At 49.1% G+C, this 25,341-nt stretch overlaps 2 protein-coding genes across 17 annotated transcripts in view; both read right to left on the bottom strand.

Moving 5' to 3' along the window:
• Dnm2 (dynamin 2) overlaps positions 1-8,140 on the bottom strand; it is an 88,182-nt gene extending 80,042 nt beyond the window's left edge. For all 15 annotated transcript variants that reach the window (XM_036192534.1, XM_036192522.1, XM_036192525.1 and 12 more), the window contains exon 1: positions 7,795-8,140. In XM_036192534.1, the coding sequence (XP_036048427.1) occupies positions 7,795-7,955 (161 nt within the window). In that variant the 5' untranslated portion in view covers positions 7,956-8,140. The remainder of the gene's footprint in view (positions 1-7,794) is intronic.
• A 3,021-nt stretch (positions 8,141-11,161) lies between these two features.
• On the bottom strand, positions 11,162-21,094 carry Qtrt1 (queuine tRNA-ribosyltransferase catalytic subunit 1). Of its 2 annotated transcripts, XM_036192538.1 has the most exons (11): positions 20,811-21,094; positions 20,596-20,664; positions 20,369-20,507; positions 16,985-17,063; positions 16,761-16,876; positions 14,523-14,661; positions 14,101-14,176; positions 13,918-14,027; positions 13,756-13,843; positions 13,206-13,393; positions 11,162-11,273 (listed from the first exon to the last, which is right to left on the bottom strand). In XM_036192538.1, exons 1-10 carry the CDS (start codon positions 21,051-21,053, stop codon positions 13,241-13,243), a joined length of 1,212 nt encoding a protein of 403 aa, XP_036048431.1. In that variant the 5' UTR covers positions 21,054-21,094; the 3' UTR covers positions 11,162-11,273; positions 13,206-13,240. The 2 variants fall into 2 exon arrangements, with proteins under 2 accessions (XP_036048431.1, XP_036048430.1); XM_036192537.1 differs by lacking the exon at positions 11,162-11,273 and having other exon boundaries at positions 13,153-13,393.
• Between the last annotated feature and the right edge of the window lie 4,247 nt (positions 21,095-25,341).

Raw genomic sequence — 25,341 nt, 5'->3', positions numbered from 1 at the left:
GGATCCCCAGAACAGGTATGGCAGCCAACTTGTAATCCCAACCTAGAAGACAAGACAATGTCGGTTCTTAGAGCACACTGGCTAGCCAGACTAGCCATATCAGTGAGCTCTAGGTTTGACTAAGAGGCCTGAATCAATGGAGGTAGTAGGAGATTTCTAATATCAACCTCAGGCCTTCACATGCACTCATACTCACACACGCATCCCCCAGACATCTGGATAAATGGAAAAGAAACAGAATGTTGGTTTTATGGGCTTTTTCCTTGTTATACTGTTTTGTTTCCCTCTGGTTTGTTTGTTTTGAGACAAGTCTCCTGTGGCCCAGGCTGGCCTTGAATTCATGGTAATCCTCCAGCCTCAGCCTTTGAAGTGCTGGGATTATGGGAGTGAGCTAGCACACTCAGTCTGGAAAACTAACTAAGCAATAAAAGCAGAGTGTTCAGAGCTCCAGAAAATCCAGGGTGGAGATAAGGGATCAGCCCAGGAACAGCATGCACACTCCACTATCAGAGACAGACTCCAAACAGACACTGGGGGCTCACATGAAGCTGGCAGAAGGGCAGGATCTGTCACTGGTTCCCACTCTACTCATGTAATTAAAAATGGACAGGCAGTGTCCTGAGTCCCATGTGCACCAGGCTATGACAAATCTGCATCAGGCAATTGCTAACCAGATTGGGGGGAGGGGGTGACTCCTTACCTGCTGTCCCCTCCCACCAGTCTCCAGTTCAACTGGGGGGCATCCACATGACAATATGCATTCAAACCAATCTCTTACTTCTGATTCTGTGTTATCTATCACCATACTTCTCATTCTTTGTTCATTTACTTGCTCACCCATCTTCTGTATAGCTAGGTCTAGGTTCTCATCAAGTCTCCGGCTCCTGGCCCGATTTAAGGCCTGACAGTTAGACACACACCTGACAACTTCACAGGAGTCTGACCTTCATGATAAACTAACTCTCTCTCTCTAGTCTCAGTTTCCCCATCTATAAATCAGGGCATTAAAAAAGCAGCAACTGTCCTCCAAAGGCTGTGGAAACCATGGAATCCTATTTGACATCAGAGTAAGACTTCAGCAGGGCTGGGCTGGGGCTCTGCTTCAATTGCTTTGCATGCAGCAAGCCCTGGATTCCACCACAGCAAGGAGCCAACCAGAGTGATACACACACCTGGAATTCCAGCACACACGGATACAGGAAGATTAGGAGTTCAACCTCAGTTGCTTAGGAAATTCCAGGCCAGCCTGGGCTATAAGAGACCCTGTCTCAAAAGAAACAAGAGAAGGTGTGAGAAAGTGACTCAGGAGTCATGGGCACTTACTGCTCTTGCAGAGGACCAGGGTTTAATTCCAAGTACCACATGGCAGTTCACAACTGTCTACCACTCCAGTTCCAAAGGACCCAACACCCTCTCGCCTTCAAAGGTACTGTACATGTGTGGTGCAATACACATTTACAAACACACACACACACACACACACACACACACACACACACATACATAGAAATATAACAAAGTAAGTCTTTTTTTTTCTTTTCTTTTCTTTTTTTCCCCCTCAAAACAGGTTCCTCTGTGTAGCCTTAGCTGTCTCGGAACTCACTCTGTAGACCAGGCTGGCCTGGAACTCAGAGATCCACCTGCCTCTGCCTCCCAAGCCACTAATGCCTGGCTTCAATGCAGGTCTTAAAATGCTCGCCTAGCCTCTGGCTGAAGCTAAGGATGACCTCACAGGAATCCCGAGTGTATACACCTAGGTGCAGGAGTCTTTCTTTGTGTGTCACCTGGCTCAGGAGGCATGACAGTGTCCTCCACTTGCTCAGTTTAAAGAGAGGCTGTGTTAAGTAGATCATTACCGACTGTATTTTCTCCAAAAGCGTTGACACTTTAATAAGGGCCTAATTACAGCCAGCACTTGGCCCCTCCCCTGTAAATTAGGGTTCAGAGGATGCCCAAGTTTCTCCCAGCAACCAAGGAGCCTGTCATTTCGGCATTTGTATTCAAACCTGGCACAGCCTAGACCAGCTGCAGCTCTGAGCAATTCCAAGTGTGAGGAGAGGGATGAGGTTCTCTTCAGTGACCAGCCCTTACCCAGATCTGGAGAATGCTCAACTCAGTCCGGTGTGATGGTGCAGGCCTGCCATGCAGCACTAGCGGGGAGGGGACAAAGAATCACAAGCTTGGGCTATATATCAAAGACACTGTGTATTACAAACAGAAGAAGAGCTGGTTGGTGGTGGCTCATGCCTTTAATACCAGCACTCAGGAGACTGAGGTGGCAGGAAGCGGGGAGTCTCTGTGAGTTCAAGGCTAGCCTGGTCTACAGATCAAGTTCCAGGAGGGGAGTGGGAGGAACAGAAGAAAAAATGCTGGTGAGATGGCTCAGTGGATAGAGGCGCCTGCTGCCAAATCTGATGACTTGAGCTGGTATCCACGTGCATAGGAACACATGCACATGTACCTGTGCACACAGCTACCAATGCCTCCTGATCCAAGGAAAGTAAGACCAGGCCCTAACAGGTGAACAGAAGTCAGAGAAAACCGCTGATCAGGAGAGCATAGCACCCTCAGCCCACTGAAGCATCCAGTTAAGAGATAGGGGCAGTGCCTCCAGCCACTTTCCCTCCCTGTCCCCCAGGAAAGAGGTAGCCTGTACCAAGGCACACACCAATTCTTTTTAAAGCCCATCTCACAGTCTTAGCTTGCCTTCACACTGGCTATTCCCAGATCCAGTCTTCAGGACACCTTTCTCAACTTCTCCCCATCTCTTCTCCAAAGCCGGGTGTCACCTGACTCCTCTGACAGCAATCCTCACTCACCGGCTCCGCTCCTCCACTCTATGCCCCAGCACTGCTATCACTGCACTGGTGTTTTTATCTAGGCTCTGCAGGAAGGTTATCTGCCTCGAGGCCATATCCCTGGGCACACGGGAAACTGCTAGCACTGGACAACACTGTCCTATGGACACTCACTTGGCCTAGGAAGAGTGGATGCTACCACTGCACCCTCAACTTTCTGTTTACTTAGCCAGGGTTTCCCTAGAGAGCCCAGGCTGGCAATCTTCCTGCCTCAGCCTCTTGAGTGCTGGGGTTCCGGGCCTGAGCCTGAAACTCTTTTACTTTTTCAGGGAGGCAGGGGTCTCATGTAGCCCAAGTTAGCAGGACTGGCTATGCTGCTGAGCAGACCTTCAACTCTTGATCCCTTTGCCTCCACTTGGGTTTACAAGCATGTCTCAGGTTTATGTGACAGTCGGGGTGGAATCCAGGACTTCACTCATGCTATGCTTCTACCAACTGAGCTACAGCCCTGTAGCTCCCTTTTTGTTTTCCTTTAAAAACAAAACAAAACAAAACTTAAAAAACAAAAAACAAAAACACTTCATTTATTTATTCTCTTTGGGTCTGTGTGTATGTGTGCATGCACCACACAGGAATTGCTCCTCTGCTTCCACTCAGGGGATTAAACCTGCTTGGTGGCAAACCCTTTACCCACTGAGCCATCTTGCCCGCCTGATTATAGGTCTTAAAGAGGTGAGATGCAGTCCCTTGCCAAAGGCATCAATGACAGGCACTCTGGAGGTGTACCTCTGACTGCAGTAGCTGGTGGGTCAAACACTCAGGGAATGGTAGCCCCACTTCCTACTGGGGTGACTGACTCTGAAAGACAAAACACTCACAGGAGGAGCCAGCCTCAGCTTCCCAGGCTAGAACCCCAACTTCCTGAGCCTCTATCCAAAGGAGGAAAAAAAGAAAAATATCCAGCCTCTCTTTGCCAGCCCCTAAGGCTAAACAGCAAAGGTTAAGTAGAGACCAAGCAAGCCCTCCTGAGGGCCACAGCAGCCACAGAGGGCTTGTGCACATAGCCGGCAAGCCAAAGGTTTCCAATGCAAAAGCTTCCAAAGGGATAGGAGCAACTCTGGGTAGAGAACCCAGTGAGTTACCCATTAACTCAGTTCACCCCAGGGTCTTGGCTTTACTTATTTTGAACTTCTAGAGTCTTAGCACATGGAAGCAGGCACTCTACCCCTGCCCTGCACTGCCCAAACTACATACAGCTCCCCATCATGTAGAAAAGACATCTAGGGGGCTGACTGATTCGCCCACAAAGCTCTGGGTTCCATCCCCAGCACTATACAAAGCCAAGCATGATGGTGCACATCTGCAATGCCAGAACTCAGGAGGTGGAGGCAGGAGATCAGGAGTTCTACGTTGCTACACAGTCATTTCAAAGGCAGCCTAGGATATAGGAGTCCCTGTTTGCTTTTTTTTTTTAAAGGTTGTATGGCCCGACAGTGGTGGCACACACCTTTAATCCCAGGACTGGGGGAGCAGAGCCAGGCGGCTCTCTGTGAGTTCGAGGCCAGCCTGGTCTACAGAGTGAGTTGTAGGACAGGCTCCAAAGCTGCAGAGAGAAACCCTGTCTGGAAAACCAAATAAAGGTTGTATGGTGCTAGGGAGCTGGCTTACTGCCCAGGCATGAAGACTAGAGTTCAGCCCTCAGCACCCATGTAAAAAGCCAGGCATCATAATCCACACCTGTCATTCAACACTGTGGGGATCCACATAGGTGAATCCCTGGAGCTCGCTGGCCAGTCACCCTAGATAAATTAGTAATCCCCAAGTTCTAGTGAGAGACTATGTCTCAAAAACACCAAGTAGATGGTTCCTGAGGAACCACACCTGAGGCTAACCTTTGACCTCCACATAATCATACTCAGATGTGTGCACAAAGGAACCTGGGGTCCAGAGAGCCCAATTCTCTTGACTAAAGACACAAAATCAATCATGGCAGATGTGTGCTTGGGGGCCACAGGCCTCCACACCATTATCATTACTCTTTAGAACCTTCTGGGTAGTTTCTGGCTCTGTAGAAATCTGGACTTCATGTGAAACTTGTTACACACATTTCAAGTCCTTGGCAGCAAACTGCATGCAAACCCCTGCAAGAGGCCGGGCCAACTATGGCATCCACGTGTCCCAACACTCTTCAAAAACTCTAAAGGCAGCGCTGACAAGCAGCCCGAGCTGTCCCCAGGTGCTGAGCAGGCCCAAGCTGTTGACACACTCTATCCTTTGTTCCTGGGTGCCAGCCAGATGCCCACTGGACATTCATGAGCAGCAGACGAAGGAAACAGACTCTCAGGGCTGACTCTCTTTAGTCAAATTCACAGCAGGAAATAGAGAATAGGGCTGATGGGACCCATGAAAGGACCCCTCTTATAAGGTCCTGCAGCCCAGGGGCCTTAAGACATTCCAGAGCAAAAAGAACTTAATGCCCAGGCACAGCAGTACATGCCTGTGATCCTAGCACTTGGAAAATTGAAGCAGGAAAGACTGCTACAATTCTGCTACAATTCTGGGGGCTAACCTGTTCCACATGGTGAGTTCCAGGTCAGCCTGGTCTACAGTGTGAGACTGTTTCAAAAAAAAAAAAAAATCCAGGAATGGTATGCACACCTTTAATCCCAGTACTTAGGAGGCAGAAGCAGGTGGGTCCCTGTGGGTTCAAGGCAAGCCTGGTCTAGAGAGTGAGATTCTATCTAAAAAATTAATAATAAAAAATATACATAAAAAATTAATTTAGTACCCAAAAAAACAGTCACAGAAAGGTCTCTTTCAATATGAAGCAATCAAAGATAACATAAATAGCAATAATATTTATTATCAGTTTAGTGCTGGGGACCCCAGGGCCTTGTTCACGGTAGGCAAGTGCGCTATGCCGGAGCTACATCCACAACCCTCTCACAGCTTTTCTTGAGACAAGGTCTAACAATGAAATCCAGGGTGAGCTGGGGAGGGGGGGGGGGAGCCGGGGAAAGGGGGGGTGAGCCGGGGAAGGACGGGGGGGGGAGGGGTGTGGCGGCGGCGCACACCTTTAATCCCAGCACTAGGGAGGCAGAGGCAGGCGGATCTCTGTGAGTTCCAGGCCAGCCTGGTCTACAGAGCGAGATCCAGGAAAGGCGCAAAGCTACACAGAGAAACCCTGTCTCAAAAAAACCAAAAAAAAAAAAAAAAGAAAGAAAGAAAGAAAAAGAAACCCAGGGTGACCACAAACTCAAGAATTGTCCTGCCTCAGACTTCTGAGTGCCTAAGATCACAGGTGCATCTAATTTTGCCTAAATTGACACTGCCAACATCCCAGTCCCTGTATCCTTTCATCAACCAGGGTCTCATTATGTAGCCCTGGCCGCCCTAGAACTCTCTATGAAGAGTAAGCTAGCCTCAAATTCAGTGATGCTCCTGCCTCCACGAAAGACTAGTAACAACAATACACACAACAGAGGGAGGGTGTAACCAACCCAATGCTAGGGTGAGGCAGAGGGAGGTGGATCATTGGAGCTCACTGGCCAGCCAGGCTAGCCGATCAGTGAACTTCAGCCTCAGAGAAAGACCACGTCTGAAAAATTTAAGATGGAAGGGCAAAGAATGATATGACTCAATGGGAAAAGGGGCTTGCTATCTAAGCCTGATGACCTGAGTTTGATTCCCAGGACCTACATAAATGTGGAGGGACTTCACAAAGATGATGTCCTCTGACCTCCACAAGTGCACTGTGAGACACACACACACACACACACACACACACACACACACACACAGACACAAACACACAGACATGGGGACACACACACACGGACACGGACACGAACACAGACACACACACACACACACACAAGGACACACACACACACACACACACACACACACACACACAGAGCAAAGCAAATGTTATCACTGGGCACAAACCACACGATTCACGGAGCACTTCCTGGAATGGAGAAGTGGCGCTGTGTGACAGGCAGAGAGGAGGAACAGGAGTAAATCAACATCCCTCCTTCACTCACTTCCTGGATCATAGAAACAGCTGCAAGTGGAATTTGCCCACTGGACAGATGGAACAAGCTGAGGCTCCCAGCGCTGTCTGGAGAGCTCTCCAACTGGGAAGCTTTAGCTTAGGAGCCAGCCAGTAGGTTCTGGGATGCTGAGCCAGGAAAGAATGTCTCTTCCCAAGTCCCTCACCTTCTGTCACTCAGATAGGACAGGCAGGACTGCCCTGGCGGTAATGGAGAACAGCAGGGCAGACTAACGGAATGGATTCACTTGGAAGACAGGAGCCAATGGTCCAAGAGAACCGGACAACAGAGGCCCCTAAAGTTTAGCCATTCAGATGGCAGAGGCCAACTCGAGTAAGCAAGGGGCACAGATGAGCATTTGCACACCAGAGGTCACCCTAGACAGCTAGCCAGACAACAGTGGACTTCAGGGTGGGTTTGGACAGATGGGACAACCAAATGGTGCTGGTAGGAAGCCTGTCCAGAACGGATAAACAGCTAACCAGACGGTAGAGAAGGTTCCAGATAAATAACCATCCTGACAGACCCCAGGGGTCATTCATGCTCCATGAACGGCTGGGTGACAAGTGTAGCTTCAGCATCACGCACACTAAGAGTTCCAGGTAGCAAGAGAAAAGAGGAGTGGATCTATCCGGATCACAGGCAACGCGATGTCAGAATTCACCAATGATAGCTGGGACTAAATGCACCAGAAAGGGTTTGCATTTACCGTCCTGCCCCAGACCTCACCCACTACCACTGGCTAGTCCCCGACCTGGGTCTGCATCTCCAGCCCCTGCGGAAAGCCATGGAGACTCGTGCCCCAGACCGTACCCACTGCCACCGGTTCTGCGACGTCCGCGAGCCGCAGTTCCGCCATTCACCGCCCGCCCTCCGCGCCCTAGGCCGCCGCCCGCCCTCCCCGCCGGAGCCTGGGAACCGCCGACGGCGCGCACGCTCACCGGCCCACGAAGTTCTCGAGCACCGAACTCTTGCCGGCGCTCTGGCCGCCCACCACGGCGATCTGCGGCAGGTCCAGGTGGCAGCTCTGGCCGATGGAGCTGAAGGCGTCCTGCAGCTTGTTAACCAGCGGGATGAGCTCTTCCATCCCGCGGTTGCCCATGGTGCCCGCCTCCGCCCCGCGGCTCCCCCGGCTACGACACGCGACCCCGAGGCGTCTGTGGCCGTTGCTTCCTGCCGCTCCGCTCTGCCAGCCCGCCCGGGCTCCCCTTCGCCGCGACGCCCGCTCCCGGCTCGGCCTCACAGTCGCCGCCTCATCCGGTTCTCAGGCGACACCCGACCCGAGCGACCTCCCCGCCCAGCCTCTGGGGCGGTGCCCGAATCCCTAATGCTACCTCCAATTGGTCAAGATTGCTGCCACTCAAAAATGCAAGCCAATAAAAAAGGCACGAGGAAGGGCTAGTCTCATAATTCCATTGGGTTGTAGAACTGTCAGTAATATGAGAAAACCAATAGAAGTGGAAACCGGGTTGTCACCCGCCTGGAAGGCGGGGCCTAGTGAAAAGACACCGAGGCCGCTGCTCACTAGGCTGATCTGGATTGTCCTATTGGTCTCTGGAAACGTCAACCTGCCAATGTAAGGAATCCATCCTTAGGCTTGTCACTTGACACTAGTTCCGTAAAAGTTTCTCATTGGTTGATATAAATTTCACTTCGCTCCTCCAACCAATAAGAAAAAAGAGAGCCGCAACCTTTTTTGTCGTCCCCCCCCCCCCCCCCCCGCTGTTTCTGTGCCTTTGGCTGGCCACAAACTCCAGGTGATCCTCCTGCCTCGGGCTTCCTCCTGCTAAGATTACACATACTGATTTACAGCTGTATCTGTCAGTCATAGAAATTCTTCCCAGCTTTCCTGGCTTTTGTTATCAGTTTGTGATATTCTTTTTAAGCAAAGAGCCACAGTACTCAGGAAGCGCCACGCCCCATGGTATGGTTCCCTGACAGGCAGGCAAGCGTTCTTAAGCGCTGAAGAAAACTTCTGTCTTAGAAAGGATCAAAGACTCCAACTCTGTAAGAATCCCAGTGCCAGTGGAAGATGAGTCTCACAGAAGGTTGTGAGTGTGGTTATTTGAACCCCCTTGCTCGTGCGTGCATGTTCCTGAATGTTCATAGGGATTAAGTCTACGGCTTCATGAAGCTGAACTACGCAAGTGTTTTACCAGTGGCTACAACCCTAGGCTTATTTTTACTTAAAAAAAAAAAAAAAAAAAATTGCTCCTAGAGAGATGGTTCTGTGGTTAAGAGCACTTCCTGGCTTTGCAGAGTTTGGTTCCCAGCACCCTCATGACAGCTCACAACCATTAGTAATTCACTTCCAGTAATTCAGTTCAGGAGGCCTCTTCTGGCCTCCACCAGGATCAGACACAAGCATGATGCACAAGCTCACATCCACGCAAAACACCCATGCACACAAAAAAATTAATTTTATGCAAATACATCTTTTAAAAATTTATATAAAATATCATTTTTAAAAATTTAAAAGATTTACTTCATTTTTATGTGCACCATGAAATGTGCCTGGTGTCCACAGAAGTCAGATCCCCTAGAACTAAAATTCTGGATTGTTGTGAACTACAATATAGGTGCTGGGAGTCAAACTCAGATCCTCCGTAAGAGCAACAAATGTCCTTAACTGTGGAGTTCTCTCTCCAACCCCAAACTTGACTTTTATGCATGTGGTGTTTCTTATGGTTTTGTTCACTATGTTCATGCAGGGACCAAGAAGACCAGAAGAGGGCGTCAGATCACCGGGACCTGAAGTGACAGCTGCAAGCCGCACTGTCAATGCTAACAGTTGAACCCAGGGCCTCTGCTAGAGCAACAAGTGCTCCGAACTGCTGAGCCACCTCTCCAGCCGCCTTATTTTGTTTTTACTTATGCATGTTAGGCGTATTTTATGCACATGAGATGAGAAGGGGGCATGAGGTCCCCTGAAGCTAGAGTTAGAAGCATTTGTCAGCGACCTGACTATGGGTGCTGGGAACGGAGGGAACGGAACTCTGGGCATCTCCAGGAACAGCACTCTAAGCCGTATTTCCAGCCCCCGATATTTGGTCAATTATGAGCCTGTGGTGCACTGCCCTATGCATGTGGAGACCATAGTTTGACATTAGGCATGTCCCTCTCTTAATTTTTGAAATAGGGTCTCTCAGAGCCTGGAACTGGTGAATTCAGCTGGAGTAGCTCTGGCTAACCCTGCCAGGGCTGGAATTACACAGGGTTACCACCATTGAGTTTTTACCGGGGTGGGATCTGATCCACCCACCCCGGCCATCTTAAGGAAGAAGCCAATATTCCACAGTTGTTTCCCTGTTTCTTGAACTTTGCTACTTTCTAGACCTTGCCCACTGGACTCCCTACTCAAATGCATTTTGGGAGAGTGGTGGTGGGTTTTTTGGTTTTTGGAGACAGGGTTTCCCTGTGTAGCTTTGCACCTTTCCTGGAACTCACTTGGTAGCCCAGGCTGGCCTCGAACTCACAGAGATCCGCCTGCTTCTGCCTCCTGAGTGCTGGGATTACAGGCGTGCGCCACCAATGCCCGGCTAGTGGTGGTGTTTTTGATAGAGCCTCATTTAGTCAGCCTTGACTCAAAGCTGTCTGTATAACTGAGGATGGCCTTGAATTTAAATCCTCCTGCCTCTTAACTCTGAAGTGTTGGGATTACAGGCACCAGCCACCACACCCAGTTTACTGTGAACAAAGAGCACTTTTATATGCCAAGGTCTCAGCCTGTGGTTTTGTGTACTTGAGTCACAGTCTGTGTAGCTCAGGTTGACCCTCACTTACTATGTAGCCCAGGCTGTCCTGGAACTCACAATTCTCCTGCCTCAGCCTCTTGACTTTAGGGATTATGGCCATGCACCACCATGCCAGGCTGGAACTATTACTCACTAGTACTTTGATGTGTCTTGTCTGAGTTGGGAGTCCAGTGAGGAAGCTGGAGCAGTGAACACTCTAGAGAGCAGCTGGCGGAAGGCGGTACGGGAGCTAAAGCAGTGAGAAATGGTGAAAGAGGGAAAGACTTAGCTATGGCGAGGAAAAGAAAAAACCCAAGCATTAAAGCCCACTCTCTTTTGACTTATTGGCCAGAGGAATGAGATGATGTGTGTGTGTAAACCAGTGGGAACTGGGAACTTTCAGGAAATAGGTAGCATCAATGGAGAAGCCATTGTTTAAGGAACATGACTCAAACACTTGGGTTATAGTTGGCACTTGGTGTTGCAGACTTTATCAGAACTGCAAGAACCTGGCAATACACTAACTGTTCAGAAAGGGAGTTGGCTGAATAATATCATATGGCAACTATTTTCTAAAAATGCATAGAATTGTGACTCTGGGCACAGTGAATGTCTAGGATGCCTTGGGTTTGATCCCCAGCACCATATGAACCAGGGGTGAGAGCGCATACCTGTGGTCCCAGCACCTGAAAGAGAAACAGATGAAGACAGAGATTCAGGGTCTTCCTAAAGAATATAACAAGCGCCGGGTGGCAGTGGCACACACCTTTGATCCCAGTACTTGGGAGGCAGAGCCAGGTGGATCTCTGTGAGTTCCAGGCCAGCCTAGGCTACAGAACAAGATCCAGGACAAGCACCAAAACTACACAGAGAAACTCTGTCTCAAAAAACCAAAACAAAAAAGAATATAACAAACTTGGGCTACATGAGAACCTCTCTCAAAAAAACTAACTAAATTAATAAATAAAAGTAAAATGATAACTGGGCAGTGGTGGTCCATGCCTTTAATCCCAGCATTTGGGAGGCAGAGGCAGGTGGATCTCTGGGAGTTGGAGACCAGCCTGGTCTACAGAGTGAGTTCCAGGATAGACACCAAAACTATACAGAGAAACCCTGTCTCAAAAAAAAAAAAAAAAAAAAAAGAAAGAAAGAAAGAAGAAAAGGAAAGGAAAGGAAAGGAAAGGAAAGGAAAAAGGAAAGGAAAGGAAAGGAAAGAAGGAAAGGGAAGGAAAGGAAAGGAAAGGAAAGGAAAGGAAAGGAAAAAGGAAAGGAAAGGAAAGGAAAGAAGGAAAGGGAAGGAAAGGAAAGGAAAGGAAAGGAAAGGAAAGGAAAAAGGAAAGGAAAGGAAAGGAAAGAAGGAAAGGAAAGGAAAGGAAAAGGAAAGGAAAAGGAAAAGGAAAAGGAAAGGAAAGGAAAAAGGAAAGGAAAGGAAAGGAAAAGGAAAGGAAAGGAAAGGAAAGGAAGGAAGGAAAGGAAAGGAAAGGAAAGGAAAGAAGGAAAGGAAAAAGGAAAGGAAAGGAAAGGAAAGGAAAGGAAAGGAAAGGAAAGGAAAGGAAAGGAAAGGAAAGGAAAGGAAAGGAAAGGAAAGAAGGAAAGGAAAGAAGGAAAGGAAAGGAAAGGAAAGAAGGAAAGGAAAGGAAAGGAAAGGAAAGAAGGAAAGGAAAGGAAAGGAAAGGAAAAAGGAAAGGAAAGGAAAGGAAAGAAGGAAAGGAAAGGAAAGAAGGAAATGAAAGGAAAGGAAAGAAGGAAAGGAAAGGAAAGGAAAGGAAAGGAAAGGAAAGAAGGAAAGGAAAGGAAGAAAGAGGAGCTGAAGAAATGGCTCAGTGGTTAGGAGCACTGACTGCTCTTCCAAATTTCCAGCAACTCACAACTATGACTCCCCCTTCCAGGGGATCTGACACCCTCGTACAGACATATAGGAAAGAAAAACAAACAAACAAAAAAAAACCCAATGTATATAAAATTAATTTAAAGAAAAAGGGAAGAAAGAAAAATGGCTGTACATGCCTTTAATCCCAGCACTCGGGAGGCAGAGGCAGGCGGATCTCTGTGAGTTCAAGAGTAAATTCCAAGATCACAGGGCTACACCGGGGAAACCTTATCTCCAAACAAAAACAAATAAACAAACAAAAAAGGAGCCCTGAGTCTTCTACTGCATTCAACAAGGTGGGCTGTACCTGGTGGTTCCTAGTTACTCCACTGGTGCTATGATGACTTTTTTGTTTTGTTTTGTTTTGTTGAGAAAGGGTCTTACTCAGTGCCCCGGCTGGCTATGAAAACCAAGTTAGCCTTGAACTTGCAGCCGTCCTCCCAGGACTGCCTTTCAGGAGCCAGCATTACGGCCGAGAGCCACCAGATTACATTCGGCCACCTCCGAGCTTTCCGGACTCTGCCTTTCTTTCTCTGTCCTGGGATCACACTCAGGGCGTCCTCACACATACTAACCACTGGGCTCACCTGCACTCCCTATGCTACTTCCTACAAAGAAGCAAGACATCTACAGTGAAGCTTGGGACCAGGAAGAAGACAGACAGGCCACCTTCCCAAGAAGACACAAAATCTCACATGGAAACAAAAAGCAGTAACAAAATCTTTTAAAAAGAAGAGTCCTTCAGTACCCCCATACACCAGCGTCCCTCCCGGGGCAACCAGGTCATGTGAGTGTGATCCCCACGGAGGCCAGTGCTTCAACAGCCCAGGCAGGACAGAGGCTGTGGTCACCATACATGGTGCGCATGAAGTTTCGCACAAAGTCAGGAAAGCGCTGCTCCATGATGCTGCTCCTCAGGGTGCTCAGCAGCTGCAGCTGCAGGGGAGGGCACCAGCATCAGTCCCAGGAGTACCCACAAGGCTCCAGGTGTCCCAAGAGTGCCCCCACATCATAAACCCAAGGCAAAGGGAGAAAGGTCATGTTTGAGGGGCCCGTCCATGTCATGCCCTCTAGATGAGACACCCCCAAAAGGTCCTTAGGGCCCAGATTCATTACACCCCAAAAGAGGGAACCCCCCTTGAGCCACAGATCTACACCATACCCTCAAATAAAAAAGAGCCATGCTATGCCCGTTCCCCCCCATCCCCAGCCTCAACCAACTCTGTCCTCAGAGCCAAGAACCCTCCCTTCCCTGCCCCAGGGCCCTGAGCCCACGTCCTACACCCTGCCCAGGCCACCTGGTAGGCAATGTTGTGCACAGTTAGGTGGTGCAGCGCCGCGGTGTTGTCACTGTGTAGCAGGGCGTGCAGGAAGGCGCGGCTGTGCCTGTGGGTCACACAGTCAGCGGCTATACCAGCCTGAGACCCTCCCCTCTCCAATCCCCAACTTCTAAGACCTACTTCTGGCAGGTGGGACAGGGACACTCAGAGTTTATGGGACTGAAATCCTTGGCGTACTGCTGCTTCTTCAACTGCAGGTTCCCAGTGGGCACAAGAGCAGATCCAAAGCGCTGGGGACAAGGAAGGTCAAGATCAGGAGGGGCATGGGCTCCCAGCCCCTCCAGCCCCCTGCCCGGGCCTCACCGCTGTCCGTGTGGGGTACACACAGTCGAACATGTCACATCCAAGAGCCACGCAGACCACCAAATCGGTGGCATAGCTGGGGTGCAGCCGGGAGGGTGAGGAGCAGAGAGTCAGCCTCAAGAGAAGGTTTCCCAGGCTTCCCTCCACCCGCAACTGGACCTCAGATGACAGCCAAGTGTTCTCTTTAATCTATTTTTGTTCTAAGACTGTATTTTACATTGCCCAGGCTGTCCTTTACTCCCTACAGAGTTGAGGATGCCCCAGAACATTGTTTACATCAGGCAGTAGCCTATGTGACCACTTCATTAGCTCCCCAGTAATGCTATTCCCTTGTTCCCAAAATTATACACCAAAAGGGAATGGAAGCCCCAGGACCTGCCCCCACAGCAGGGCTCAGGGCTATCTCCTCCGCCCCAACATACCCGACCCCCATCAGGTATCTTGGCTTGTCCTTGGGCAACATGGAGGTACTTAATGCCACCATCTTCCAGAACTGTTCCTTGCTCTCTCCGCCACTCAGACCTCCAATGGCGAAGCCCGGTACATCCCTTTTGGTCATCTCTGAAAAAATAGGTGGCCCCAGCTTAGGAGAATTTAGGATTTTGTGACTTTACAAAAAGAGTATATTCTAGTCACAAGGCTAGATTTCCTTCAGTACAGCATTCCACTAACTTACCATAAAACCATAAAACCAAGCCTTGAGCCAAGCATTTGGATGCACCCTGGAATCCCAGCCACTCAGGAGACTGAGGCTGGAGGATCAAGAATTTGTCACTAGCCTGGGCTACAGAGCAAGTACCGGAACAGCATAGTTACATAAAGAAGGAAGAAGGAGGGTGGGAAATGATGGGTCAGAGGTTAAGAGCACTGGCTGTTCTCTCAGGAGTACCAGGTTCAGATCTCAGCGTCCACAGGGCTCATAGCCATCTGTAATTCCAGTTCCAGGAGACCCAACACCTTCTGGTCTTCTTGAGCTCTGCATACATATGATATACATACATGCAGGAAAATATTCATACACAGCAAATAAAAATGGTTTTTGCCTGGCATGGTGGCACATGCCTTTAATCATAAGATACCTAGGGCTGCTATGTGAGAGACCATGTCTCAAAAGTTAAATAATTAGGGGGTTGGAGAGATGGCTCAGAGATTAAGAGTACTGGCTGCTCTTCCAGAGGTCCTGAGTTCAATTCCCAGCAAACCACATGGTGGCTCACACCATCTGTAATAATGAGATCTGGTGCCCTCTTCTGGTGGGCAGGCACACATGCGGGCAGAACACTATACATACTAAGTAAATAAATCTTTAAAAAAATTAAATAATTCATTTCAAAAATTATAAAAAACAAAAACTAGAGATAGGAAGGAAGAAAGGGTGTGTTTGTGGTAACAGTTTTGGCTTTACAGCCTCAAGGAGAACTAGGATGGTCAGCAGTGTGAGGTAGTAAGCCCATCTTAGGCAGGGGTGTAGCTAAGTGGTAGAGGGTTCTCCTATCGGGGCAACGTCCCCACAAGACAAAGCCAGTTTCCAACTATAGTCTTTTCGATTCCGATGGGTGTCACCATCTGAAAGGCCTACCACACCTAGTCCCTAGGAAGGACTCGGCCCTGACAGACACATCCCTACAAGGGAGGGAGGGGTAGGAGCAAAGGGTACTGCTGGGGGCCTAAGCTGCACTGCTGAGTGCCACTGACTGAGTGCGCGCGAGGCTCATTTTTATTATATTGTTTATGTATTCACGGGACTCAAAGGCATCGCATAGTGGTCAGAGCACAATTTGTCTGTGGGCTCCGGGGACCAAACTGAGCTTGTGAGGGTTGGCAGCAAGCTTCTTTTAATCCATTCAGCCAGCTCACAACCCAATGCTCTCAACATTGATCAGCAGAAGAGGCCCATAGCTGAAAGGCAAGTGTGACCCTGAATTCACCATTTTCTAGAAACAAGATTCCAAAGCCAAAATACTAATACACCCCTGGGACCCTAGCACTCAAGAGACTGAGGCAGAAGAATCAGGAATTCAAGGCCGCCCTGAACCATATGAGAACTAGCCTCAAAAATTGAGAAGGGCGGTGACTCAGTTGGTAGTGTGCTTGACTAGTATGCATGAAGCCCTGGGTTCCAGCTCAGCAAGGCAGCATCCGAGTTTGGTGACGCATGCCAGTGATCTTAGCACTCTGAAGTGGAGGCAGGAGGATAAGCACAAGATCATCCTCAGCTACATAATGAGGTCCAGGCCAGCCTGGGCTACATGAAAGCCTGTCATAAGTCAACCTAATATTTCAACAAAGTATGTGAAAAGGGAAAGAACTGACTCCCAAAAGTGTCCTCTGACCTCTATACTCGTACTGTCTCTCTCTCTCTCTCTCATACACACACACACACACACACACACACACACACACACACACACACACACAAACACGGCAGGGGGGAAGAGGAATGGGGGAGGGGGGAGATAAACAATTAGAAAAAAAGATCAACCCGGGACCAGAATTTGTCTTCATTACTTCCATTTTCTAGACCTGCCCTGCTGCACACTGCCTCAGGGCCTTTGGCTCATGTGCCTTGCACTTGTAGCATCCTTTGCCAGTTAACAGCTATGGCCAAAGCATCGTCCTATGCCTGGACCAGCCCCACCTCCACCAGTACCTGACTTTACCTTTCAGGCAAGTGGTCCGAAGATCGGCATTCAGTCCACCCTGGATGATGGCAAAGAGGTTCTGCTTGTCCTGATGCTTATGGGCTGCGATGCATCTGTCTAGCCAGCGGACCGACCTGCAAGAGGGTCCTAGGTCACAGAACCTCTATTGGCTAGGGAGACAGAAGGGAACCACAGGGCCCAAATCTTTCTCCCACGCACACACAATGCTCGCATACACAGACCTGTGCATGGCCTCCTCCACTCGAGGGCCTGTCACTGTGCTGCTCACCACATCGTCCAATTGCATGATGATGTCAGAGCCTGAGGGTGAGAGGACACTCTGGTGAGGGACAAGACACAGAGGACCCTTGAAGGTACCACCGCCTCCTTGCCATCATCCTAATATGGCTGCACAAAAGCTAGGAAACTTTTTTCTTTCTTTCTTTCTTTCTTTCTTTCTTTCTTTTTTTTTTTTTTTTTGGTTTTTGGAACAGGGTTTCTCTGTGTAGTTTTGATGCCTGTCCTGGATCTAGCTCTGTAGACCAGGCTGGCCTTGAACTTACAGAGATCCGCCTGGCTCTGCCTCCCAAGTGCTGGGATTAAAGGTGTGTGCCACCACAGCCCGGCTTGTTTTCTTATATATAACCTCATGGGCCGTGAGATGGCTCCACAGGTAAATGTGCTTTCCTCCAGGCCCGACTACCCAAGTTCAACCCCCAGGACCCACATGGTAGAAGGAGGAGACTGATTCCTGCAAATGGTCACCATGGATCCCAGGCTGTTCTCCAGCTCCCAATCCCCCTGCCTCTACCCCCACTGTGCCCAGCTTTATAGGGACTATAGCTCAGCCAGTATAGTAACTGTCCAGCATAGGCAAGGCTACAGGTTCCATCCCTAGCACTGCATAAAGTGAGCATGATGGTTCAGGTCTGTGGCTCCAGCATTGAGAAGGTGGAGGCAGAAGAATCGAGTCTGAAGTTGGGGGCCAGAGCACAGATATACGTGCAGGCCAAATACCTATATACATAAAATAAATGAAATAGGTAGACATGGTTGGCACAAAAGAAGCAGAAGGATCTCTGTGAGTTGCAGACCAACCTCACCTACATAACAAGATCCAGGGCAATCAAAGCTATATAGTGAAACCCTGTCTCAAATCCAACAAAAATTAATAGAAAAAAAACAAAACAAAACAAAACAAAAAATTATATATATTGAGGAAAAACAGAATTTAAGGTCATTATTGGCTACATAGAATTTGATGCCAGCCTGGACCATGAGACCCTGTCTCAGACAAGATGGAGGCAAGGACTAGCATCAAGACTCACCTCTGTCGCCCATGCTTGCTCTGTGCACACACCAAGATACAAATAAACCTCGGCCTCCCTTAGCTAAAAGCCCCTTGCTGACAATTCTGACACCCAAAGACTTACCAAATAAAAGGTTTGGGGGCCTGAGGCCACGACTCAGAGGCACAGTCTTGGTATGGCATGTTTGAGGACCTGGGTTACACCCCCAGCTTAGATAGAGACAGATTTAGATGGATAGACAAAATAGACTGCAGGACTGAAGGACAACTAGACAGACAGACTATCCCAGCCCAAAGTCATCTGAGAGGAAAGCCAGCATTAAGAAATTTCTTAGATCAGACTAGCTTGTGGCCATATCTGAGACGGTCTTGATGAATGACTGATGTGGGAGGCCCCGCCCTCTGGGAGCGGTGCTCTCTCTGAGCTCTGAGCTGAGGAGGTGGCTTTGTGTGGAAATCATCCAGTGTTCTTCCTGAGGACCCGATTCCCAGCACCCGGGAAGGTCAGTGCTGTCTGTAACTGCAGGTCTAGAAAATATACTACCTCAAGCACCTGCACTCACATGTGCACACAAACACGTAAGTTAATATGATAAAAATAAGCCAGGGGTGGTGGTGGTGCACACCTTTAATCCCAGCACTCAGGAGGCAGAGGCAGGCGGATCTCTGTGAGTTCGAGGCCAGCCTGGTCTACAGAGTGAGTTCCAAGACAGCCAGTACTGCTACACAGAGAAACCCTGTCTCAGAAAAATAATAATAATAATAATAATAATAATAATAATAATAATAGTAGTAGTAGTAGTAATACCTTTTTTTTTCAGAGCCGAGGACCGAACCCAGGGCCTTGCGCTTGCTAGACAAGCGCTCTACCACTGAGCTAAATCCCCAACCCCAATAATAAATCTTAAAGTAAAATAGTTAACTAAGCATGAGCCTGCGAGCAAACCAGTGAGCAACATGCATCCATGGCTTCTGCTCCAAGATCCTGCCTTGACTTCCCTCAATGATCAACTGTGACCCAGAAGCATATGCCCAATCAAAATGAATCCTTTCCTCCTCAACTTGCTCTGGTCAGACTGTTTTATCACAGCTACAGAAAGAAACTAAAACACAGACAGATGGATGGCTTTTATCAAAACCAGATCTAGAGGGTAGAAGTCAAATCTAGGTTGAGCAGCAAAGCTACATTCTTTCTCCAAAAACAAAACCAAAAAGGCAGAGCCAGATGTGGTTGAGCATGCCTGTAATCCCAGCAGGAAGCAAGAGGATCCCAAGTCAGTGCAGCCAGCACAGCATGGGGAGATCCTGTATCTAAAATCAAGAACTAGGGCCTTGGTGCAGTGGTAGAGCCCCTGCCTACAATCCCTCACTGATGGACTAAAACCTGTACGATGAAATAAACCCTTTCCTCACTAAGTTGCTTTTGGTCATGATGTTGGCACAAGGCTCCAACATCACGTAAAATCTATACAGTATAAATTGTCCTAGACTATAGATGTAGCTCAGTGAGTAAAGAGCTTATGTAGTGTGCAAAGAGCCCTGGGTCTGATCCCCAGCTCAGTATAAAACCAGGCATGGTGGCATTTGACTGTAATCCCACCACTCTGGATGTGGAGGGAGGAGGATCAAGAGTTCAAAGTCAACCTCAGTGACTAAGGGAGTGAGTTCTAGGCCAGCCTAGACTGTGTAGGACTCTGTCTCAAAAATAAGACAAAATAAAAATATAAACTATATAGATGAAAAAGGGGGCCTACAACAATTCCTATCTCATGTTGTTGTCTCTATTATTTCATTCAATTCAATTTGTTACTAAGAACAGTAACAGCTCGGTGTGGCGGCACATGCCTTTAATCCCAACACTCCAAAGGCAGAAGAAGCAGGCAGATCTCTGTGTATTTGAGGTCAGCCTGGTATACCAGTCCACAAACGAGTTCCAGTCCAGTCAATGCTACATAGTAAGACTGTCCAAAATAAAAACAATAAGTAAATAAAGTAATAAACATGCATACATATGAAACAAAAACAAATCAAAACAGGCAGCCACGTATCTAGCTCTGTGTTCACACTACTGATATCGCGAGTCAGCGATGGGAACAGGTTCTTAACCGGAAGCCCAAGCAGGACCGGCCACTTGCATTTTTTATGTGTTTGTTTTGCTGTGTTGTGTTTGCTGTGCTGGAATCCAGCGCAGCACAGGACCCATTCTTTATCCTTATTTCAGTTGGGTGAATGAGTCCAAATTCATAGATTTCCCAAAGCTCACGCGGCGTCGGAGACTGCAGGCAAGGCAAGGGGCGAGGCGCCAGCGTTCTCTTACCCAGAGCGTTCTGGATCTCCACAGACCTCTCTGGGCTCAAAAGCGTCTCTTGGCCGTCGTAGGGCGAGCGGAAGCGGACGCCCTCCTCGGTCACGTCGGACAGGGAGAACAGAGACACCATCTGGAAGCCGCCGCTATCCTGGGGGACCCCGCCGCGAAGCTGTCAGGGGTGGAGGCCGGGGACCTCTCACCCCAACGCGGAGCCCTGGGGCGGCGACCCAACTCACCGTCAGCAGGTTGTGGGGCCAGTTCATGAAGCCGTGGAGACCCTGGGCTTTCTGGATCAGCTCGGGGCCCTGGGATGCCGGAACGGGGGGCGAGTTAGGGACGGCCCGCAGCTCCCTCGCCAGGCCTGGGGGAGCCCTAGCAGACTGACTGCTTCGGAGGCGCGTCCCGGCCTGGCTGCCCCCTCGCCGCCCACCGCCGGATCGAATCCACCCACCGGCCTCAGCCCCAGGTGGTAGGTGTTGCCCAAGCAGATGCGGCAGCCCAGGCTGTCCAGCTGCTCCGCGGTGATACCCTTCATGGTGGCCTGTGTCCCCACAGGCATGAACACCGGGGTGGCCACGGTCCCATGAGGCAGCCGCAGCTCGCCCGCCCGGGCTCTGGAGCGACTGCACTCAGCCACCAGCCGCAGGATCCGTGGAGCGGACTCCAGCGAAGCCGGGCTGCCTGCCGCCGCCATTTCCGGCCCCGGAACCACGTGGGCTGAGACCACAGAGGACAGCGCCATGGTGCCTCGAGTCACGTGACCTGAGAGCCACAGGGAACTATGGCAACCGACGCCTGCAACCACCTCGCTCTGCGGTGCGCTGCTTCCAGATCCCGTTGCTGTCACTTTCGCTAGGTAATGGCTAGATGATGGCTCGCAGAGTGCCGATACATGCCGTTAAGCCCGGTGACCTGAGTTCAATCTCTTGGACCCACAAGAATGAGAACTGATTCCTGCAATTTCGTGTGGGCGGACACAATAAATGTAATTTAAAAACCCCCCAAGACATGTTTTTCTTCTACTGTATAAAATATAACAGCTCGATACGATGATTCAACTGGAATCCCAAGATTTGAGAGGCTGAGCACAAAGGATTGTGTGGAGTCAGAGAACAGAAGCAACATGGCTTTGATGCTGGCACTGAGTTCAAGGCTAGCCTGGTCTATACAAGCTCCAGAACAGCTGGTACATTGTAAGCTCTCTGTAAAAAAAAAAAGAAAGAAAGAAAGAAAGAAAGAAAGGAAGAAAGGAAGGAAGGAAGGAAGGAAGGAAGGAAGAAAGAGAAAGAAAAAGGAAGAGAGAGAGAGAGAAAGGGGAAAAAAGACACACCTGCAATCCTAGCACTTGGGAGGTAAAAGCAAGAGTTAGAGTTAGGAGTTCAAAACTATCCTCAGTTATATAGTGACTTCAAGACCAGCCTCAAAAAGCAAAATAGGGGCTAAAGAGACGGCTCAGCAGTTAAGAGCACTTGTTGCTCTTGCAGAGGATGTAGGTTCAGTTCCCAGCACACACAACCACCTGTAACTCCAGGTCCAGGGGATCTGATGTCCTCCTCTGGTGGTGAACATACATGTAAGTCAAGTACTACTTATGCACACGCGCACACACACACACACACACACACACAGAACCTTACAATTTTAAATAAAATAAAAGATAAAAGCTGACATGCATAAAGCTCCTTCCTGGCTAGCATTCATAAGTCTCTGCATTCTTCCCCAGATAGAAACAGCATGAGAATGGATGTATCATACATGTAGTCCCTAACTAGCCTCTGCCATACTGTGTTCATTCATTCTTTTTTTTTTCTTTTGCTTGTTTGTTGTTTTATTTTTCAAGACCGGATTTCTATGTGCAGCCCTGGCTGTCCCAGAACTTACTTGATAGACCAGGCTGGCCTCAAACTCACAGAGATATGCCTGCTTTTGCCACCTGAGTGCTGGGATTAGAGGCAGAGTTCATTCATTCATCATTCATCATTCATTCATTCATTCAAAGAGCTAAGAGAAGGACCCATCATTCAGTCAAGAGCTCAATACAGTCGTTAGCTATTTTTTCAAAGGAATCCTAGCATTGCAAAAAAGAACCCTAAAGTCCAGAAACTCATCCCCCATCATTACTTTATTCATTCTGTGTGAGATGCATGAGTGCATGTGTGCTCACGTGTGTGTGTGTGTGTGTGTGTGTGTGTGTGTGTGATGCTCATGTTTCTCCCTGCCAGCCCTCTGCCTGAACAGGAATAAAGCCAGGTGAGTTAACATCAACATAAAGCAGATGTCACCTCTGCCAGCAGAGGGCGCCATTGTCTCACACTCCCAGTGAGCTGCTATGGGGAACCAGCTCTCCTGAGCAGGGCTACACTGGTATAGGATCTTAGCGCCTCTACCCCGTGATAAGGGCTAAAGGACTCCAGTTTGTGGAATGGGTCTAGTCAGGACACTTCAGAACACCAAAACTGAACTGAGGTGTCCCTTGTTTGTGTAAGAGCAGAGGCCAAGGATGTCAAATGCCCTGCTGTTACTCTCCACTTTGAACGCTCCAGACAGTCCCTCCCTGAACATGAACCTAGGCTGTTAGGTAGCCAGCCCCATTGATCCTCATGGTCACCACCCCACCGCCACACACAGTGCTGGGGTCACAGTCAGAGCCGTTCTTAAATTGTTACACTTATTTACATGTGTGGGTGTACACATGTGGCCACACACACCCACACACTTGCCAGAACTTCCAGGAATCTGTTCTTTCATCATATGGGTCCCAGGAAAGTCAATTTCAGGATTGTCACTTTAGTGTACTGATCCATTTCCCTAGTCCTCACATGGACTATTTAAAAAAAAAAAAAAAAGGTTGTTTTCAAGAGAGGGTTTCTCTGTGCAGCCTTGGCTGTCCTGGAACTCACTCTGTAGACCAGGCTGTCCTCAAACTTACAGAGAGGCACCTGCCTCTGCCTCCAGGGTGCTGGGGTGCACCACCACCGCCCAGTTAAAATTTTTATGTTTTACCTAAATGGACATCTGTGTACTAAATGCATGCTATGCTATGGTGGGGGAACAGGTGTGATCTCCTGCACCTGGGGTTACAATTGTGAGCCACCATGTGGATGATGGGTCTAGAACCTTCAGGACCATCTCTCCAATCCTGTATTGGTTATTTTTGAGACAAGACATAGTTCATGGCGACCTCAAACTCACTGTGAGGTCGACAAGGCTGACCCTTCTGCTTTCACTTTTTTTTTTTTTTTTTTTTTGGTCTTTCTGTCATGACAGGGTTTCTCTGTGTAGCCCTGGCTATCCTGGAACTCACTCCATAGCCCAGGCTGGCCTCAAACTCAGAGATCCACCTGCCTCTGCCTCCCAAGTGCTGGGATTAAAGGTGTGTGCCATCACCACCCGGCTCCCTTGCTTTTCTTGGGATGTGGTCAAACGGCTAGTAGCAGTTTAAGGCCACTATGTCCAGCTTTGATGGTTTCCTAGCACACGCTGGCTTCAAAATTCTTGGGCTCAAGGAAGCTTATTCCTTAGTCTCCCATGATCCAGAATCACAGAAACTAGAAGTGGGCCTGGTGGAAGGTCCAGCTTGAATCAAGACCTGGAGGTTGGTGCAGAGACTGGAGAGGCAGCAGGAGTAGGAAAAGTACCAGGGCACTTGTGCAGTGAAGTCAGGAGTGGCCGGAGGAACTGAGGGATAGGGTAGAGGGCAGATGGCACAGCTGAGACCCTGGGCAGGAAGACACAGACTTTGTCATGGGGTAAGTGGGCAAGGAAGGAGCAGGACTTAATGCCATCAGTGGGAGGGCTAGGCATGCCCTGGAGCCCTCCCTGTAAATGACATCACCGGGAGCTCAGCTTCAGCACAAGGGACAGCGCCAGGGTTGTTGCCTGGAGATTGGAGAAGCTGCAGCACAAGGGGCGGGGACTCGGTGAGAAAGCTGGCTGAGTTCCCAGCGTGGGCAAGCCCAGGAGTTACCTAGGAAACCCTGAGCAAGGAGGGTGGTGGTGAATTGAGTTAGAGGTGTGTGCAGTAACTGCCTGGGAGGATTTCCACACACTTGCATTCTATCTAGCCATGTGACTGGTGTTCTGTCCTCACTTACCGGGGTTCCTGTGGCTTCCATGGAGTCCCCACACACCCTCAGATTAGGAGGCTGGCATGAGAAGGCAGAGGGGACCAAAACAGGCAGGGACTACATAGAATTTTGGGTTCAGGGAAAAGCTGAGAACTTTCAGAAATGTAGAATTAAGCTCCAGGACCAACAGTGAAATGGTGCTTAGGACCATGGATTCTGGTGACTGCCATAAGTGTTCCCAGGCCCAGTAAGCCTGTTTAGCCAGCCAGGGTGGAGGTGTCTATGACAATCCACAATGCCTAGGTGCCACAGCAGATGAGCCAGGGTGCCATTTCTTGGGTGGTGGTGAAACGTGGTCAAGCTATCATAATCACCATAGCTCAGACAATTCAGCCTCACAGGAGAAGTATGTCCTGGCCCCTTTTTCAAAATTCCCACCTTGGAGTTCCTCAAAGATAAAAAGGTTTTAAACCACCTCAGGTCTCCCTCAAATCCAAGAGGGCTTTCAACTTCAGAACATTCCAGAATTTCAGCAACTCCTGCCTGGCCTACAATACCCTTTCTTGTCTTCCAATGCCACGGACATTGACTAAATAAAGTACAGTCACCCAGGTCTTCCCAACTCAGATCCCTCAGTGATCCATTCCATGGCCCTTAGGACAAGGGTTACAAGATGCCCTTGGCCTGGCATTTGCTGACCCCTGCCCCCCACTCACACTGCTCACTTTTCCCTTTTGCATACATAAGGCTTCAACCCGTGCCTAAAGCCAACTGTTACTCTGCGTATTCTGTCGTTCTGGTGCTGTGGGATGTCTTTCTGTACACTGTGAACATGTGCTGCTCTGACTGATAAAGCTGCATTGGCCTATAGCAGGGCAGGATAAGTTTAGGCAGTACATTCGAACTGAAGGATAG

This window comes from Onychomys torridus, chromosome 7 (assembly GCF_903995425.1).
Source record: "Onychomys torridus chromosome 7, mOncTor1.1, whole genome shotgun sequence".
Lineage (NCBI taxonomy): Eukaryota > Metazoa > Chordata > Mammalia > Rodentia > Cricetidae > Onychomys > Onychomys torridus.
This window is presented reverse-complemented; position numbering and strand designations above follow the sequence as displayed.

What these genes read in the sequence shown, in the direction of transcription:
- Qtrt1 (XM_036192538.1), bottom strand. Translation starts at nt 21,053, where the DNA reads ATGGCGGCGGCAGGCAGCCCGGCTTCGCTGGAGTCCGCTCCACGGATC. An exon ending in ACCACCTGGGGCTGAGGCCG is followed by an intron (nt 20,665 to 20,810) that starts GTGGGTGGATTC and finishes CCGGCATCCCAG; the next exon opens with GGCCCCGAGCTGATCCAGAA. An exon ending in TGTACCCCACACGGACAGCG is followed by an intron (nt 14,028 to 14,100) that starts GTGAGGCCCGGG and finishes CCTTGTCCCCAG; the next exon opens with CGCTTTGGATCTGCTCTTGT.